Source organism: Ciconia boyciana, chromosome 28, assembly GCF_034638445.1.
Source record: "Ciconia boyciana chromosome 28, ASM3463844v1, whole genome shotgun sequence".
NCBI lineage: Eukaryota > Metazoa > Chordata > Aves > Ciconiiformes > Ciconiidae > Ciconia > Ciconia boyciana.
In genome coordinates, this window is record NC_132961.1 from 1,600,292 (window position 1) to 1,613,398 (window position 13,107).

At 65.6% G+C, this 13,107-nt stretch overlaps 1 protein-coding gene across 1 annotated transcript; it reads right to left on the reverse strand.

Annotated features, from left to right (window-relative positions):
• Positions 1 to 281: 281 nt before the first annotated feature.
• Positions 282 to 11,086, reverse strand: SNRNP70 (small nuclear ribonucleoprotein U1 subunit 70). Its single transcript, XM_072847769.1, is given in 11 exon segments — positions 282 to 944; positions 3,386 to 3,473; positions 3,564 to 3,640; positions 3,642 to 3,663; positions 8,125 to 8,206; positions 8,319 to 8,381; positions 9,225 to 9,289; positions 9,378 to 9,432; positions 9,740 to 9,790; positions 9,897 to 10,059; positions 10,978 to 11,086. Coding segments are annotated over 10 exon segments (1,260 nt in total). The 5' UTR covers positions 10,050 to 10,059; positions 10,978 to 11,086; the 3' UTR covers positions 282 to 340.
• Between the last annotated feature and the right edge of the window lie 2,021 nt (positions 11,087 to 13,107).

The following is a 13,107-nucleotide window of genomic DNA, read 5'->3' on the forward strand; positions in this document are numbered from 1 at the left end:
GGGGGTACACCCCTTTTGGGGGCACAAAGACCCCCAGCCCAAGAGAAAAGACCCCCCCCAAATTGGGGGGACACCTCTTTTGTGGCCAGAAACCCCCCTCAACTCACAGAAGACGACCCCCCAGATTGGGGGGGGGGTGAACCCCTATTTTGAGGTACCCCTCCCCCACCAAAAAGAGGGGGGGTCCCACCCCATTTGGGGCTCCCCCCAAAAAAAACCCCACCAACCCTGCATCCTTCCGTTAAAACACCTTTATTGCCAGGAAAAAAAAAAATGGGGGCGGAGGGGGTAGTTGAGGGAGAGGGGATGGAATTTGGGGTGCAGCCCCCACCCCCCCCCCTCACTCCAGGGGGGGCTCCAGCAGGTAGCCATTTTCAGCCCCCAGGTAGCCATCGGGGGCCGGCATGGCTTCGGGCTGGAGGAAGAGCTCGGAGCCGGATTCCCCCAGGGAATCCCCCCCCTCGGGACCGGATCCGGGGGGTCTCTCATCCCGTCTTTCCGATCGTTCCCGTTCCCGTTTATGTTCCCGTTCCGGTCTTTCCCTATCGCGATCCCTATCGCGACGGCGATCCCGTTCCCGATGCCCGCGACGACGTTCCCGTTCTCTATCCCGACTTTTCTCTTCCGTTTCCCCTTTCGATCCTAAACCATCCGGGGGGCCGGAATCGGTCGCCCCCCCCAATTCCTCGGGAGGTTCGAGAGATTCGGGACCTTCGTCTTTTTTATCGCGATCGCGATCGCGATCGCGTTTACGGTCGCGAGATCGGCTGCGACGTTTCCGATCCCGTTCTTTGCTACGATCGCGGCTTCCGCCCCTTTTCCGTTCCCGTTCTTCTTTTTCGCGGCTCCGCGTCCGCCGCCGCCGTTCCCGCGAGCGCGAGCGACGCCGTTCCCGTTCGCGGGAGCGTTCCCGACGTTCCCGTTCCCGTTCTCGTTCCCGGTCCCTGCGGGGGATGGGGACACGATGGGGGGGGCCTCAGCTCCCATGGGGACCCCAAAAAAGCTGGGTGCCCCCCCCCCCCTCCTGGCCCAAGTGCCACGGTGATGGTCGCAGGGGAATCTGAGGTGGCTTGGGGGTCCCATGGGTGACATGGGGGGACCCTGAGGTGGCCCAGGGGGTCCCTGACCTGGCCTGGGGGTCCCATGGGTGACACAGGGGGTCCCTGACCTGGCCTGGGGGTCCCATGGGTGACACAGGGGGACCCTGAGGAGGCCCAAGGGGACCCTGAGGTGGCCCAAGGGGTCCCAAGGGTGACACGGGGGGGACCCTGACCTGGCCTGGGGGTCCCAAGGGTGACATGGGGGGACCTTGAGGTGGCCCAAGGGGACCCTGAGGTGGCCCAGGGGGTCCCAAGGGTAACACAGAGGGACTCTGACCTGGCCTGGGGGTCCCATGGGTGACAAGGGGGGGACCCTGACCTGGCCTGGGGGTCCCATGGGTGACACGGGGGGACCCTGAGGTGGCCCAAGGGGACCCTGAGGTGGCCCAGGGGGTCCCATGGGTGACACAGGGGACTCTGACCTGGCCTGGGGTCCCATGGGTGACAAGGGGGACCCTGAGGTGGCCCAAGGGGACCCTGAGGTGGCCCAGGGGTCCCATGGGTCACACGGGGGGACCCTGACCTGGCCTGGGGGTCCCAAGGGTGACACGGGGGGGACCCTGACCTGGCCTGGGGGTCCCAAGGGTGGCACGGGGGGACCCTGAGGTGGCCCAAGGGGACCCTGAGGTGGCCCAGGGGGACCCAAGGGTGACACAGGGGGACTCTGACCTGGCCTGGGGTCCCAAGGGTGACACGGGGGACCCTGAGGTGGCCCAAGGGGACCCTGAGGTGGCCCAAGGGGGTCCCAAGGGTGACATGGGGGGACCCTGACCTGGCCTGGGGGTCCCATGGGTGACACGGGGGGACCCTGACCTGGCCTGGGGGTCCCAAGGGTGACACGGGGGACCCTGACCTGGCCTGGGGTCCCATGGGTGACACGGGGGACCCTGACCTGGCCTGGGGGTCCCAAGGGTGACATGGGGGGACCCTGACCTGGCCTGGGGGTCCCAAGGGTGACATGGGGGGACCCTGACCTGGCCTGGGGGTCCCATGGGTGACACGGGGGGACCCTGAGGTGGCCCAAGGGGACCCGGAGGTGGCCCAAGGGGGTCCCAAGGGTGACACAGAGGGACTCTGACCTGGCCTGGGGGTCCCAAGGGTGACATGGGGGGACCCTGACCTGGCCTGGGGGTCCCATGGGTGACAAGGGGGGGACCCTGAGGTGGCCCAAGGGGACCCTGAGGTGGCCCAGAGGGTCCCAAGGGTGACACAGGGGGACTCTGACCTGGCCTGGGGGTCCCATGGGTGACAAGGGGGGACCCTGAGGTGGCCCAAGGGGACCCTGAGGTGGCCCAGGGGGTCCCAAGGGTGACACAGGGGGACCCTGACCTGGCCTGGGGTCCCAAGGGTGACACGGGGGACCCTGAGGTGGCCCAAGGGGACCCTGAGGTGGCCCAGGGGGTCCCAAGGGTGACACGGGGGGACCCTGAGGTGGCCCAGGGGGTCCCAAGGGTGACATGGGGGACCCTGACCTGGCCTGGGGTCCCATGGGTGACACGGGGGACCCTGACCTGGCCTGGGGGTCCCAAGGGTGACATGGGGGGACCCTGACCTGGCCTGGGGGTCCCATGGGTGACACGGGGGACCCTGAGGAGGCCCAAGGGGACCCTGAGGTGGCCCAAGGGGGTCCCAAGGGTGACACAGGGGGACTCTGACCTGGCCTGGGGGTCCCAAGGGTGACACAGGGGGACCCTGAGGTGGCCCAAGGGGACCCTGAGGTGGCCCAGGGGGACCCAAGGGTGACACAGGGGGACTCTGACCTGGCCTGGGGGTCCCATGGGTGACACGGGGGGACCCTGAGCTGTCCCAGGGGGTCCCAAGGGTGACATGGGGGGACCCTGAGGTGGCCCAAGGGGACCCTGAGCTGGCCCAGGGGGCCCAAGGGTGACACAGGGGGACCCTGAGGGGTCCTAAGGAGACTCTGGCCTGGCCTGGGGGTCCCAAGGGTGACATGGGGGGACCCTGAGGTGGCCCAAGGGGACCCCAACCTGTCCCGGGGCTCCCAAGGGTGACACGGGGGGACCCTGGCCCCCCACAGGGGGTCCCAAAGGTGACCCAGGGGCACCCTGACCTCCCCTGGGGGGGTCCCCAAAAGTGAACCTGCCCTCCCCCCCCCCTCAGAGAGCCCAAAAGTGCCCCAGGGGACCCTCCCGCCCCCCCCAACCCCCCAAGGTCTTGGTGGGGGGGGTGGGTGTTTGGGGGGGGGGGGCGGGGGGGTGCTGGACACAGAGAGGGGACCCCCCCAAACCCACGTCACGTGTGTCCCCCCCCCAAAAAAAACTCACCGCTCGTCGTAGCGGGAGGTGTCGTCCCTCCCCGAGTGTCGGATGTTGACGTCGGCGCCGCCTCGGCGGGTGCCCCCAAACCGCCCCCTGCACGAGAGGGGACATCAATGGGGAGGGGGGTTTTGGGGAGGGGGGTCCCCAAATTTTTTTTTTTTTGGGGGGGGGGGGTCTTCTTTACCCAAGCGCCGGGGCCGCCAGCCCTTCACCGTCCGGCCCCGCTCCACGTCCACCAACACCCGGCGGCCGTCGATTTTTTCCGTCGGCGTGTTTGTAGGCGGCTGTAAAATATGGGGGGGGGGGTCCGGGGAAATTGGGGGGGGGTGGAATGGTGACGAGGGGGGCATTAGGGACAGCGGGGCCATGCCAGCCCGCCCCCCCAAAAAAGCATACACACCCTCCCCCTCCCCAAGAAGCCCAGCACCATCGATAGCACCCAGGGCTGCGGGTGCCCTGGCTGGGGGGGTGCGGTGGGGTGCCCCCCCCCCCCCAAAAAAATACACGGCTGCAAAGGAAAGGCAGGTTAGGGACTGCAGTGACAAACCCCCAAATTTTGTGTGTGGCCCCCCTCGCCAACCCAGCGCCACGCAATTTGGGGGGGGTAGCACCCCTCCGCTTGCAGCTTGACCCCCCCACCGCAGTTTCATTTGGGGGGCACCCCAAGTGTTGCCTTACCTGCGTGGCACACACACCCCCCCCAACACGCTCACGCCCCTTCCAATGGGTGGGTGGGTGGGGGGCACACCCGCCGCATTTCGGGGCACCCAAGCCCCCTACCAAGCACCATCAGCTGGACGCGAGCCCCCCCAAAAAAATTTAAAAACCCCACCCATTGCACCCCCACCCCTCACACCTCCCCCCAAAAAAAAATCCAACCGCCCCCACACACCCCCCCGCCCCCAAAACTGTCCCATACAAGTCCTGGGGTGAACGGTGGGGAGCGGGTCCGTGCCCCCCCCCGCTTCGGCCGGGGGGGGCCCTTCCGGAAGGTGCTGGTCCTGGACAGGCGCTGGGGCCTTACCTGAGACCCATCCTACCTCATCACACCCCCCCCGGCCCCCCACCCCACCCCCCTTTCCCCCCACCCCAACCCCCCACCCCTTGGGGTGCCCCCCAACCCGCTGGGGACCCCCACCCCATATTCCTCCCCACCCAAGGGGTGGGTTGGGTGGGGGGTGGGGGCAGCTGTGCCCCCTCCCCTTAAAACTCCCCTCTCCCCCCCCCTTTTTTTTCCCCCCACCCCCACGGTCACTGGGACCGGGAGGGGAGGGCGCTTCCCAAACCCAGGGGGCTCAGCCCCCAGTTCCCCCCCCCAAAAAACACCCAATACCCCCCCTCAAACTACGGGGCCTGCCCTCCCGAACGATGCTGTAGACCCTACACAAACATCCAGGCTGATAGCGGGGGGTCCCCAAGCGATTTTTGGGGGGTGTGCCATGGGCTCCCCCCACCCTGGGACCCACATGGGGAGGGGCGTTTGCAGCCCCCCTCCTCCTCCTCTCCTTCCTCCTCCTCCTCCTCGGGCAGCAACAAACGCATGGGGCGGCTGCGGGGGGGGGTGTCCTGCCTTGTTGCCCCCCCCCCCCAAACACACACACACTTTAAGGGGTAGGGGGGCTCCTTTAGGCCCCCCCCCCCAAGAAACAAAAAATTGGGGGGGGGTCACGCATCCCCACCTCAGCGGAGACTGAGGCCGTGACTGTGCGGGGTGGGGGGTCCCTGCCTACCTGCCCACGCTTGGGTGGGGTGGGGTGTAAAAATAGGGTGTGGGGGGCTAAGACGAGGCCCCCCTCCCTGAAAAAATTAATAAATAAATAAAGGGGGGTCGGGTGAATTGCAGGGGGCTAAGACGAGGCCCCCCTCCTGAAAAAATTAATAAATAAATAAAGGGGGGTCGGGTGAATTGGGGGGGGGCTGTAAAGCCACGGGGGTCGACGCCACCTCCCTCACCCCGGCGCAGCCGGGATGCGACGGGTGTGTCCTTCCCCGTCCCCGGGTCGCGTGTCCGTGTGTGTCCGTCCCGTGTCCCGCGTGTGTGTGTCCCTCCCCCCCAAAAAAAAAAAAAAATAAAAAAACCAAAAAAAACCAACCAACTCCTCTCCTACCCATGGAGGGGGTGGGGTGTCGGGGGGGCTCTGAGGTCCCCCCTAAACCCTCCCCCCCCCCCCGTGATATTTTGCGGTGTGGGGGGGGTTAGAAAGGTGTCTTACCAAGATACAAACCCTTATACCAACCATACACTGAGGTGTTGGAAGGGGGAGCACTAGGATCAGCTGCAAGCCAGCAGTGGCAAAAGCCATCAGAAAGGTGGCTGCAGTGACAATAAAACAGTGTTAATACAACCCCGGTCGGCAACAGGCGTCCCCCCCGCCCCACACCGTTTTAACCGTCGGTTCGCAACCCCCGTTCCGCCGCCGGTAGGTATCTCCCGGTTGGGGTTTTTTGTGGTTTTGGTTTTTTTTTTTTTGTTCGCCGCCGGGAACGGGACGGAGGTACAAGCGGTAAACGCAGAGACTCAGTTCCCCTCCCCGGTTTGCCCGCCCGAGGGGGTGAGGGGAGAGAGCGGCGCTTCCTGAGCCTTCGACTGTAGGTTGGACGCCTGTAGCTTCGGCCGCCTGTAGCCTCGGCCACCGCCTGTGGCTTGGCTGCCTGCAGGCTTGGCTACCACCTGTAGCCTCGGCTACCACCTGTAGCCTTGGCTAACTATAGCTTGACCGCCTGTAGCTTTGGCCGCCTGTAGCCTCGGCCATCACCTGTAGCCTCGGCCACCGCCTGTAGCCTTGGCTAACTATAGCTTGACCGCCTGTAGCTTTGGCCACTTGTAGCTCTGGCTGCCTGTAGCCTCGGCCACCACCCGTAGCCTCGGCCACCACCTGCAGCCTTGGCTAATTATAGCTTGGCCGCCTGTAGCCCTGGCTGCCACCTGTAGCCTCGGCCACCACCTGCAGCCTTGGCTAACTATAGCTTAGCCGCCTGTAGCCCTGGCTGCCACCTGTAGCCTTGGCTAACTATAGCTTGGCCGCCTGTAGCCTTGGCTGCCTGTAGCCTCGGCCACCACCTGTAGCCTTGGCTAACTATAGCTTGACCACCCTTAGCTTTGGCTGCCTGTAGCCTCGGCTGCCACCTGTACTTTGGCTGCCTGCAGGCTTGGCTGCCTGTAGTTTGGCTACCAGTAAGCTTGGCCACCAGTAACCTTGGCCACCACCTATAGTTTGGCCACCCATAGCTTAGGCAGCTGTAGCCGTGGCTACCTACAGTTTTGCCACTGTCTGTGGCCCTGACTGCCTGTAGGCTTGGCCACCTGGAACCTTGGCTGCCTGTAGTTTGTCTGCCGGTAGCCTTGGCCGCCTGTAGGCTTGCTGCCTTGGGCCTTGGCCACCACCAGTAGCATTGGCCACCTGTAGCTTTGGCTGCCAGTAACCTTGGCCACCTTGGCTGCCTGTAGCCTCAGCCGCCTGTAACTTGTCCGCCACCTGTGACCTTGGCTGCCCGTGGCCTTGGCTACTTGTAGCCTCAGCTCCCAGTAGCCTTGGCCGCCGCCTGTAACTTGGCCAATGCTTTGTAACCTTGCTGCTGGTAGCCTTGGCCAACGCCTGTAACCTGGCTGCCTACAGCTTGGTCACCACCTGTAGCCTGGCTGCCTGTGGCCTTGGCTTCTGGTAGCCTGGCTGCCTGTAGACTTGCCTGCCAGTAGCCTGGCTGCTTGTAACCTTGGCTGCTGGCAGCGTTGGCTACCTGTAGCCTGGCTGCCTACAGCCGCAGCTGCCTGGAACCTTGGCCAACGCCTGTAGTTGGTCAACCGCCTGTACCTTGGCCGCCTGTGGCCCCAGCTACCTATAGCTTGGCCGCCCGTAGCCTTGGCCACCTGTAGTTTATTCGCCTATAGCCTCGGCCACCGCCTGTAGCCTTGCCTGCCTATACCTTGGACGCCTGTAGCCTTAACCGCCTGTAGCCTTGGCTACCCATAGCATTGGCTACCTATAGCTTGGCCGCCTGGAGTCTTGCTCGCTTAGAGCTTAGTCACCAGTAGCCTTGGCCGCCTGTAGCCTCAGCCAACACCTGTAGCCCTGCCCAACGCCTGCAGTTTGGTCAACCGCCTGTAGCTTGGTCAACCGCCCATAACCTTGGTTACCTATAGCTTGGCCGCCTGTAGCCGTGGCCAGCGCCTGTACCTTCAATTGCCTATAGTTTAACCGCCAGTAGCCTTGGCCACCTGTAGCCCCGGCCGCCTGTAGCCTCGCTGCTGGTAGCCTTGGCTACCTACAGCTTGGCTGCTTGTAGCCTTGGTTGCCTACAGTTTAGCCGCCGGTAGCCCTGGTCGCCTACAGCTTAGCCGCCTATAGCTTGGTCGCCTGTAGCCCCGGCCACCTGTAGCTTAGCCTCTGGTAGCCTTGGCCACCTGTAGCCACAGCCACCGCCTGTAGCCTTGCCTGCCTATAGCTTGGACGCCTGTAGCCTTGGCTGCCGGTAGCCTTGGCCGCCTATAGCTTGGACACCTGTACCCCTGGCCACCTGTAGCTTAGTCGCCTGTAGCCTCGACCACCGGTAGCCTCGGTTACCTATAGCTTAGCCACCTACAACCTCGGCCGCCCGTAACCTCGGTTGCCTGTATGTCCTCCCCTCGGCTGTACTTACCTGCGGAGCGCGGGCCCTGGAGGGACCCAGGGAACGCACGGTTGTGGTTAAGAGGTTGGACATGCGGTTGTAGGGGGGAAAAGGGTGTTGCGGCGGGGGGTACTCACAGTGCATATCCCGCTCGTGCTCGTACTCGATGAAGGCGTAGCCGCGGGGTTTCCCGGAGCGCTTGTTGTAGACCATATAGATCTTAAAAAAAAAAAATAAAAAAGAAAAAAAAAAAGGGGGGTGTTAAGAACAGGCGGCAGACGTCACCCCGACAGCGGGTGTCGTTTAGGGGGTGTTGGGGGGTCACCCTCACCCGCGTGATGGGGCCGTAGACTTCGAATTCGCGTCGCAGCTTCGACTCCGTCGTGTCGTAGTTCTGCCGGGGCGGAGAAGCGGGCGTGTGTGTGCGCCCCTCAAATTGGGGGGCCACGGGGATGGGGGAGCCCCATGGATTAGGGGGACCCCAAGGATTGGGGGAGCCCCATAGATTTGGGGGAAGCCCCATAGATTAGGGGTCGTGTGGATTTGGGGGCCCCAAGGTTTGGGGAGACCCCATAGATTACGGGGGAGCCCCACAGATTGGAGGAGCCTCACAGAGGGGGGCCGTGTGGATTTGGGGGGCCCCAAAGAATTGGGGGGACCCCCATAGATTAGGGGGGGACCCCCACAGAGGGGGTTGTGTGGATTGGGGGGCCCCAAGGATTGGGGGAGACCCCCATAGATTTGGCGGGGCCTCACAGAGGGGGGCGTGTGGATTGGGGGGCCCCAAGGATTAGGGGGGACCCCCATAGATCGGGGGGGACCCCCATAGATTAGGGGGGCCGTGTGGATTTGGGGGGGCACAAAAATTGGGGGGACCCGTGTGGATTTGGGGGGCCCCCCTAGATTGGGGGGGGCCTCACAGAGGGAAGCTGTGTGGATTGGGGGGCCACCCAAGGATTTGGGGGGGAACCCCAAGGATTGGGAGGACCCCCATAGATTAGGGGAGACCCCAAGAATTGGGGGAGCCCCCAAGAATCAGAGGGCCCCCCCTAGATTAGGGGGAGGACCCCCAAGGATTACGGGAGCCCCCAAGGATCGGAGGGCCCCCCATAGATTAGAGGGGGGACCCCCAAGGATTACGGGAGGCCCCCAAAGATTGAGGGGAGACCTCAAGGATTGGGGGGACCCCCCCCAGATTCGGGGGGGACCCCCCCAAGATCCTACCCCCAGCACTCACCACTCTGGCCACGAAGAGGGTTTTGAAGGCGTCTCCTTGGGCGTTGGGGTCGTTGTGGGGGTCCCCTGGGGAGGGGAGGAGAAAATGAGGGGGGGTTCGGGGGGGTCAGAGAAAAGGGGGACCCCCAGCCCCCTCGGGAGCCCCCCAACTTACACATCTTGAGCTCGGTCTCAACCTCTTGCTGCCTTCGCTCGATTTTCTCCCGCCGCTGTTGGGGTGGGGGAAAAATAAAGGTGGGGAGGGGGAGCCCCCAGACCTGGAAACTCCACCCCTAAATCCATGGGGGGGGGGGTCCCAAAATCCAAGAGGAGCCCCCAAACCTGGGGGTCCCTAAAACCCCAATGGGGGTGGGGAAAAGCCAGCCTTGCACCCCAAAACCAGAGTCCTGCGCTGGGGAGAAGCTGCTGGCTCCGGACCGAGAGATTTAGGGGGGCAACCCCCCACCCCCTCGCTGCCAGTTTTGGGGACCCCCACCGGGGGGGGCTGTACCCCATTTTTTGGGGGGGCGGACGTACCTTGCGCTCCATGCGCTCCTCCCGTGTCTCAGCACGGGTCGGCGGGGGGCGTCACGGGGTCCTGTGGGGAGACAAGGGGTGAAATAAGGGGGGGATTTGGAGGGTGGGGTGGGGGTTGGAGGGGTGCAGGGGATTTTGGGGGTCGTGGGGGGGGGCGGTTTGGGGGTACCTCGAACTCGCGGATGTAGGGAGCGATGCCGCTGTAGGGCTGGTTGTGGTGCTTCTCGTGGGGCAGCTTCTCCAGGGGGAGGTAGGGGATGGGGTCTCGGGGCGAAGAGCGCCAGCAGGTTGGGGGCAGGAACTGCGTCATCTTGGGGCGTCTGGGGGAAGGGGGTGAGTACCCCAAACTCCCCCATGACACCCCCAAACCCCCCACTTTCCCCCCCCTCCCAAGAATCCCCTCAGCCCAGCCCCACTGAAGCCCCATAGACTGCCCCCAAGATCCCCACAGCCTCACAGTGGATCCCTGGACACACACCACCCCCATAGCTCCCCCCCAGCCCCATAGCTCCCCCCAGCCCCATAGCTCCCTCCCCGGGACCCTCCCCACCCCACCCCCACCCCCCCAAGCCCTCCTGGACTCTCCCAGCCCCACATCTGACCCCTCCGGGACCCCCTGCACCCCCATAACCCCACACCCGGGACCCCCAGCCCCACACCGGCCCCCCATAACCCCACACCAGGCCTCCCTGGACCCCCACAGCCCCACACCAGACCCCTCCCCAGGACCCCCAAGTCCCCATAACCAAACACCAACCCCCCAGCCCCCCATAACCCCCCAGTGGGCCCCTCGGGCCCCACACCGGTCCCCCCAGAACCCTCAGCCCCACACCGACCCCCTAACCCCACACCAGCCCCCCAGCCCCACACCGACCTCCCCCAGGCCCCCCAGGCGTCTCAGCCCCACACCGGCCCCTCCAGGCCCCACACCGAACCCCCCAGGCCTCCCTAACCCCACAGCAGCCCCCCAGGCCCCACACCGGCCCCCCAGAACCCTCAGCCCCACACCGAGCCCTCCAGGCCCCCTAACCCCACACCGGACCCCCAAGAACCCCCAGCCCCACACCGAGCCCTCCAGGCCCCACACCGCCCCCCAGGCCCACACCGGGGCCCTTCCCCTCCCCAGGCCCTTCCCGCCCCCCAGGCCTCTCTCCCCCCCAGCCCCCCACCTCCCCCGGACCCTTCCTCCCCCCCGCCCCCCACGTGACCGCCCCCCCCTCCCCCGCCCCCCCACGGACCCCCCGGGCGCTCGCGCTCCCTCCGCCCGCTCCGGCCTGGCCGCTCCGCGCGCCTCTGCGCATGCGCGACCGCAGCACCGCGGCGGGAGCCGGAACTCGCTGCCGAGGGGGGCGGAGCCGGAGGGGGCGGGGCCTGACATAAGAGCGACGGATCCCTCCGCCGGGGGGGGGGAGTCCCCGCCATAGCAACGGGGAGGCCACGCCCCCTCCGCCGTAGCAACGGGGGCGGTGACGCCGCCATAGCAACCAGGCCGGCGGCCCTGTGGTCTCCTAGCAACCCGGGAGGGGGCGGGGGGGGAGACACCCCGTGTCGTTGCCATAGCAACCAGGGTGAAGGGGGGTGTCACCCCCTGATCGTCCCATAGCAACCAGGGTGACACCCCGTGCCGTTGCCATAGCAACCAGGGTGACACACTCACACCCCCCTCCTGTCCCTGCCATAGCAACCGGGGTGTCACCCTGTGTGGTCGCCATAGCAACCAAGGTGACACCCCGTGCCGTTGCCATAGCAACCAGGGTGACACCACCTCCCCCGTCCCTGCCATAGCAACCGGGGTGACAACACCGTGCCGTTACCATAGCAACCAGGGTAAAAAACCCCCCCCAGCAACCAGGGTAGGGTGACACCCCGCGTGGCTGCCATAGCAACCAGGGTGACAACACCGTGCCGTTACCATAGCAACCGGGGTGACGACACCTGTCACCCCATAGCAACCAGGCCGACACAGCCCTGCTGTCCCGGCCCCGCCATAGCAACCGGGGTGACAACACCCTGCCGTTGCCATAGCAACCAGGGGGTCTCACCCTACCACACCCCCTCCTCCGGTTGTCATCGGGGTGTCGGGGACCATCGGTGACGGGGGGGGGGAGGGCCCAGGCGTCCGGGCACCCACCCCACCCCCCCACCCCGTTATTTTTAGCCCACGGGGGGGAACCCGACACCGCGGGGCCACCGTGTTTACGGGACAGCGCCGGTGACAGCGGGACGGCGGGGTCGGGGACACCCGGTGACGGGGGACAGGGGTTGGGGACACCCCGGTGAGAGGGGGAGACAGCCGGTGACAGGGGTTGGGGACACCCAGTGACAGGGGACAGGGGTTGGGGACACCTTGGTAAGACGGGGGGACACCCGGTGACAGAGACAGGGGTTGGGGACAACTGGTGACAGGGGTTGGGGACACCCAGTGACAGGGACAGGGGTTGGGGACACCCAGTGACGGGGTTGGGGACACCCAGTGACGGGGACGGGGTCGGGGACACCCGGGTGAGAGGAGGGGACACCCAGTGACGGGGGTTGGGGACACCCAGTGAGGGGAGGGGACACCCAGTGACGGGGGTTGGGGACACCCAGTGAGAGGAGGGGACACCCAGTGACAGGGGTTGGGGACACCCAGTCACAGGGACACAGGGGTTGGGGACACCCCGGTGACGAGGGGGGGACACCCGGTGACAGGAGGGGGACACCCAGGGAACCGGGGACGGGGGGTTGGGGACAATCGGTGACAGGGGACACCCCGGTGACAGGGGGTCAGGTGGGTTGGGGACACCGGGGACGGGTGACAGCAGGTTTGGGGGTACCCCGGTGACAGGAGACCCACAGCCATAGGGGGTCTGGGGGACCCTGGAGGGATCGGGGGGGGACCCGGTGACACAGGGGGGACACTGGGGGACCCCCAAGAACCGTGAGGGTCCCCCAACCCTGTAGACCCTTGAAGGACCCCAAGAGTTTAGGGGTCCCCCATATCTGTGGGGTCCCCCCATCTGTGGGGTGCCCGTGGGACCCCCAAGAACCTTGAGGGTCCACCAACCCTGTAGACCCCTGAAGGACCCCAAGAGTTTTGGGGTCCCCCATATCTGTGGGGTTCCCCATATCTGTGGGGTCACCTTGGGACCCCAAGAACCTTGAGGGTCCCCCAACCCTGTAGACCCCTGAAGGACCCCAAGAGTTTTGGGGTCCCCCATATCTGTGGGGTCCCTGTGGGACCCCCAAGAACCGTGAGGGTCCTCCAACCCTGTAGACCCCTGAAGGACCCCAAGAGTTTTGGGGTCCCCCATATCTGTGGGGTCCCCCATATCTGTGGGGTCACCTTGGGACCCCAAGAACGTTGAGGATCCCCCAACCCTGTAGAC